This window comes from Aplysia californica, unplaced genomic scaffold, assembly GCF_000002075.1.
Source record: "Aplysia californica isolate F4 #8 unplaced genomic scaffold, AplCal3.0 scaffold00281, whole genome shotgun sequence".
Taxonomy (NCBI): Eukaryota; Metazoa; Mollusca; class Gastropoda; order Aplysiida; family Aplysiidae; genus Aplysia; species Aplysia californica.
In genome coordinates, this window is record NW_004797551.1 from 209,121 (window position 1) to 215,014 (window position 5,894).

Here is a 5,894-nt window from a genome sequence, read left to right on the forward strand (position 1 = left end):
TTGTGTGTGTGCATGTATCTATGTTTGTCTATGTATACATGTGTGTGTGTTGCTGTGTGCACATATATGTGTTTGAGTGTGTGTTTCAGTGTGGGAGGAACAGCCTGGTCCTACAACAGACCCACGTACTAGTGGAGAGGGTCGTGTCTCTGGACGATCAATGTGTGTGTGTGTGTGTGTGTGTATGTGTGTGTGTGTGTACGCACGCAGGCTTGTTTGTCTATCTTTGTCTATGTGTACATGTGTGTGTGTGTGTCTGTGTTTGTCTATGTATGTGTGTGTTGTGTGTGTGCACCTATATGTATGTTTGTGTGTGTGTTTCAGTGTGGACGGAACAGCCTGGTCCTACAACAGACCCACGTATTGGTGGAGAGGGCCGTGTCTCTGGACCATCACAGCGCCGACATTGTCAACGAGATGGGGTGCCAGCTCATGATGCAGGGGAAGGTGGGTCTGTTTGTCTGTCTGTCTGTTTGTCTGTCTGTCTGTCTGTCTGTCTGTCTGTCTGTCTGTCTGTCTGTCTGTCTGCCTGCCTGTCTGTCTGTCTGTCTGGTTGGCGGGTGCTGTGGTGTAGTCTGCTCCTTCTTTCTTTCAAAACTTTATTCTTCCGTAAGCTGACAAAAAAACTCTATTTTCTTTACAGCAGTTTCAAGAAAAAAAGTTTTTTTTTGTCAGCCTGACCATTGAGTCACTGCAAAATTTGAATTCTGATTTATTTAAAAACTAGTCACAGTTTCACTTAGATTTTTTTCACACAAATAGAGTAACTGATCAGACTTTCGATTCAGCAAATAAAAAATTTTGGCACCTGTGGTTTATTTGGCTGTTTGTTGGGCTATCTGGCGTGTTGGTCAATAACAAGAAGTTAGGCTTAGTCTATTGTATTTTTTGGCGCAAGTGCGTAGAGAGAGTGAGTAAATAAGTGTGAGATGAGTTTTGTCTGGATGACAGCAGGGTAGAGGGAAGAGCTGTGTCGAAGCAGAGGAGGCCTGCAGAGATTTTGGCGTGAGGAAAGGGGGAATGGCTGTTTTGAGCCTCAGTCTATTTCTGTGCTTGTGTTGTGAGATTCCAACACTTCGGGGCCCCACCGCAGAGGAAAGGACCACACGATCTGGAGAGAGAGACAGGTTTGGCTAACCCTTGTAACTGTAAACGCATCTCCGCAGGGAACCAAAAAGTTAGTGTTGAATATTCTTTCATGTACAAGTAATAACAACACCAAAATAAAAAAAAAACATTTTGTCAGCTTACGGCAGTATTGCCCTTATCTCTCTTACTTCTTCTCTTTGTGTATTGCTCTCTAGTAGTAATAACTCTTATCTCCTCTACTTGAAGGAACCTATTTGTATTATAAGTGCTGTAAATCTGATATGAACACTAAATTTGAAAATACTTATTTACATTGAAGTTTTTTCGAAGAACTTAATTACTTTTTTTGCTGCAAGTTAAGGTTTTGTTTTTAGTTGTTTCTTTTTTTAAATAAAAAAAATATTTCTGCTTCTTAAATCTATTTTTTCATCTATATATTTATTTTAAAAAAAGATAAAGTGATGGTCTGTCAGATTATGTGAAAACTGAATTTTTAAAATACTTATGCCAAAGCTTCTTCAAAGGACTTGATTGCTATTTGTGTTGCAAGTACTGTAAAGTAATACGAAACGTAGATTTCAGAATTCTTACATCAAAACTTCTGCAAAGAACTCTGTTGCTTTTTCGTGTTGCAAGTGATGTGAACTTTTACTACAAACTACAACTAAACCAGGTGAAGTGGGTGGTTGGTTGGTGCTCTGATGTGGTCTGCTCCTTCTTTCCTATCAAGCATCTATCGTCCTTATCTCCCCTTCTTCTTTTTTATGTTTGTTACTCTGTTGTAACACCTCTAATGCTCAGCGCTTATATGACTTCATTGTGTTTCAAGTGCAGTAAAAATCTTACTAAAACTAAAAAACCAGGTGAAGGAAGCCATGAAGTGCCACCGCTCGGCCATGCAGATGGATGAGTCAAGCGTGTCGGCCCTCACGGGGATCATCAGCTGTCAGCTGCTGTTGGGACACGTGGACGAGGCTGCACAACAGCTTGAGTTTCTCAACGAGATTCAGCAGAATATCGGCCGCTCCGCTGTGAGTTCTTTGGGGTTTTTTTTTAGTTTTCTTTCTTTCTGTTTTTTTTTTTCTTTCTTTTTTTTGTTGTTGTTGTTTTTTTGTGGTTGTTTTTGTTCTTTTCTCTTTTCTCTTTTCATATTTTTGCTTTTTAAAAAATTGAAAAAGAAAGCGATTCTCTGTCAGATTATGAAAAAACTAATTGTTTTGACCACTACAGAAATAAGTCTCTTGTCGCACTTGATTGTTTTAAGATACCGAGCGAGCAGAAGTCTTGACTTTCTCACAACTGCGTGTTTCTGACTTAACAACTTCAAGTGAAGATAACTTTGGAACCAAAGCAACCAGACTGATAGTGTGTACACCCACTTGTACGGCTTTACAATCTTAGTAATCTATGTTATTAGCCTAGCAGACCCTACAAACAAATCAGAAAAGTTCTTGGCTTCCCAAGATGTATACAGTGCAAGCAGCTGATGATTAATAAGTTAAAACTAATAATTACTTCCTGAAAGATGTAAATTGTGGAGGTGAGGATGGAATGCTTTGACAATTTAAATTCCAATTACTGATCTAAATTTTGCGGATGGGGGTGTAAAACTTTGGCAATTTCAATTTTTGTTCCTGTACCCCTCAGAAAGTGGATGGTTGGTGGATTCGTCTGTTGTGGTTTGCTCCTTCATTTTCATCCGACATCTATTGTCCTTTTCTCTCCTCCTTCTTTTCTTTTGTATTTTACTTTTTAGTTCAGCTGAAATCTTTGGCACTATTATTACTTATTCGTGTCACAAGTGCTGTAAAAGGCTTACTTAAACTCCAACACTGAGTGTGATCAGCGGGCGCTCTGGTGCGGTGTTTTCCTCCTTTCCTATCAAACATGTGTCGTATTTATCTCTCTGCCTTCATTTTCTGTTTCTTACTTTGTTGTAACACCTCTAAACTTCGGCACTATTATGACCTTACTGTGTCACGAGTGCTGTAAAACTTTTATTCAAACTAAATCTTCGGCACTTTTATGACCTATTTACGTTGCAAATGCTAAAAAACTCTTACTAAGACTTAATCTTTGACTCTTTTATGACTTATGTATAGATTATAAAATGCATTAGAGCCTTGTGCTATATAAATGCTATTTATTCATCATTTTATTATTATATGGGTTGTAAGCGCTGTTAAACTTTTACTTAAACTAAATCTTTGGCACTGTTATGATCTATTTGTGTTGCAAGTGCCGTAAAACTCTTACTTGGTGGGTGGTTGGCGGGTGCTCTGGTGTGGTTTGCTTCTTCTTTCCTATCAAACATCTATCGTCCTTATCTCCCCTTCTTTTTTATGTTTGTTACTCTCTTGTAACACGTCTAATCTTCTGGTACTCATATGACCTAATGCAGTTGCGAGCACCGTAAAACCTCTACTAAAGCTAAAGCTAACTCTTACTTGAGCTTAATCTTTGGCACAGTTATTACCTATTTGTGTTGCAAGTGCTGTAAAACTCTCCCTTAAACTCCCACCACTCCAGGAGTTGGCCTACCTGTCTGCCGTCCTGGCCAAGAAGAAGGGCCGGGGGCCAGAGAAGAGCATGGAGCTCCTGAACGAGGCGATAGAACTGCACTTTGCCGGACTCAAGGTCAGAGCTGTGACTGGACACAAAGCTTTTGTCGTCACTGTCTAATTGTTGCCGTAATGTTGTTGTCGTTGTTATGTTCTCATCACTGTCATGTCATTGTCGCCTTCATGTTGTCATCACTTTCATGTTTTTGACATTGTCATGTTATCAATGTCATATCATCACTCTTTAGTTGTCACTGTCTGGTTGTCGTTCTTATGTCTTCTGTCATATCGTCATCACTATCATATCGCCACTGTCATGTTTTAACTGTCATATGATCACTGTCACATCATCACTGTCGTGTCATGACAATCCTATCATCATCAATGTCATGTCATGGTTGTCATATCATCATCACTGTCATAAAATCATTGTGACTATCATGTCATCATCGTTCATGTCGCCATTTCTGTCAAGTTGTCACTCATTCATTATGACAATCCTGTCATCTTCACTGTCGTATCATGGTTGTCTTATCATCATTGTCATTTCCTTGTTAATGTCATATTATTGCCCCTGTCATAAATGTCGTTTATTATGTTGTCACTGTCATATCTTTATCAGAATCCTAATTTTATCATAGTTATTATTATTATTGAGGTTGATATTAATGTAATCACAATCCTAATTTTATTATAGTTATTATTATCATTATTGAGGTTAATATTAATATTACCTTTCGCTGGTCTATTAACAGGGTCTGCCTTTGGGTATTGAATATTTCTGCAAACTCAACCCAGATTTCCTGCTGCAAGTCATCAAAGACTATCTGCAGTTTGGCCCACAAGTGGTAAGAAGGCACGGGGGAATGGCAGAGAGAGAGAGAGAGAGAGAACTGACTCCTCTTGTCTCTAACTTTTTGTGAAAGAAAAAAAACACAACCTTTTTCTTTTTCGCCTTGTTCTTATTAGTATCCATGGTTAGCCACCGTTTTTATTTTCCCTCCTGTATTATTTTAATTTTCTGAACTGGGGGCGTAAAATGTATATAATTATTACTGTCAGTCGTTATCAGAGTTATGGTACCTGATACTCCACCCCCCCACCCCCTTCCTCCCACCCCTCCCCCATTCTCTTTCTCACTACTTTCCTCCCCCTCCTCCTTCTCCTCTTCTTCTTCCCCATCCTCTTCCCGTCTCCTCTTCTTCTTCCCCATCCTCTTCCCCTTCTCTCTTCCCCTCCCTCATCCTCCCTTCTAACTTTACTTCCTCTATGGGTGGTCGACGGGTGCTCTGGTGTAGTCATCCCCTTCTCTGTTATCAAACATGTGCCTACCTTACCTCTCCTATTTTGAGTTTGTTACTCTTTTTTAGCTCATCTAATCTTGAGCACTTACATGACCTAATTGTGTTGCTAAAGCAGTAAAACTCTTACTTAAACAAAAACATTACTTCCTCACCCCCTACCCCCCCCACCACCTCTCTTCACCACTTACACGACCTAATTGTGTTGCAAATGCCGTAAAACGCTTACTAAAACAAAATCATTATTTCCTTCCTGCGCCACCCCCTCCCCCCCCCCCCCTCCCCCCCCTCCCTTCCCCCTCCTCCCTCCTTCCCCACTCCCTCCATCCCCACTCCCTCCCCCCTTAAAAACAAAACAAACCAAAATAAAAAACGAAACAAAACAAACCAATCAGCCGGTGACGTCGGGCCAGCCCATCAGTCCTGTGCTGAAGCGATGCCACCAAGTCCTTGACCCCCTGACCCGCGCCGTGCCTGGTCTGATGGAGGGCTTGTTCCTTATCGCCAAGGTCAAGTTTCTGGCAGGTCGGCAACGTTGACTATTGTTGTTGTTGTTGCTGTTGTTGTTGTTGCTGTTTTTTGTTGTTTGTTTTGTTGTTGTTATTATTTTTGCTGTTGCTGTTTTCTATTTGTTTTTATTTGGTGTTGTTGTTGCTGTTGTTGTTGTGTTGTTGTTATTGCTGCTGTTGTTATAATTATTGTCCTTCTTCTTTGTTATTGTTTTTGGTCTGATATTGTTATTGTTGTTTTTGTTGCTGTTTTTATAATTATTGTTTTTAGTTCTTTTTCTTCTACATCTTGTTTTTTTTCTTACTTTCTTTATCGGTCTCTTATTTCTTTCTACTCTTCTTTGTCTGTCTATCTTTTTCTGTCTGTTTCTTACTTTTCTCTCTCTCTCTCTCTTTCTCTCTGTCTCTCTCTCTCTGTCTCTCTCTCTCTCTAC

At 39.9% G+C, this 5,894-nt stretch overlaps 1 protein-coding gene across 2 annotated transcripts in view; it reads left to right on the top strand.

The window, feature by feature from the left end:
• The window catches only part of LOC101853946 (tetratricopeptide repeat protein 21B), a gene marked incomplete in the record, with an annotated part of 53,445 nt that overhangs the window by 14,919 nt on the left and 32,632 nt on the right, over positions 1-5,894 (top strand). For both annotated transcript variants that reach the window (XM_013084253.2, XM_013084254.2), the window contains 5 exon segments: positions 325-447; positions 1,953-2,120; positions 3,619-3,726; positions 4,406-4,498; positions 5,347-5,476. In XM_013084253.2, the coding sequence (XP_012939707.1) occupies positions 325-447; positions 1,953-2,120; positions 3,619-3,726; positions 4,406-4,498; positions 5,347-5,476 (622 nt within the window).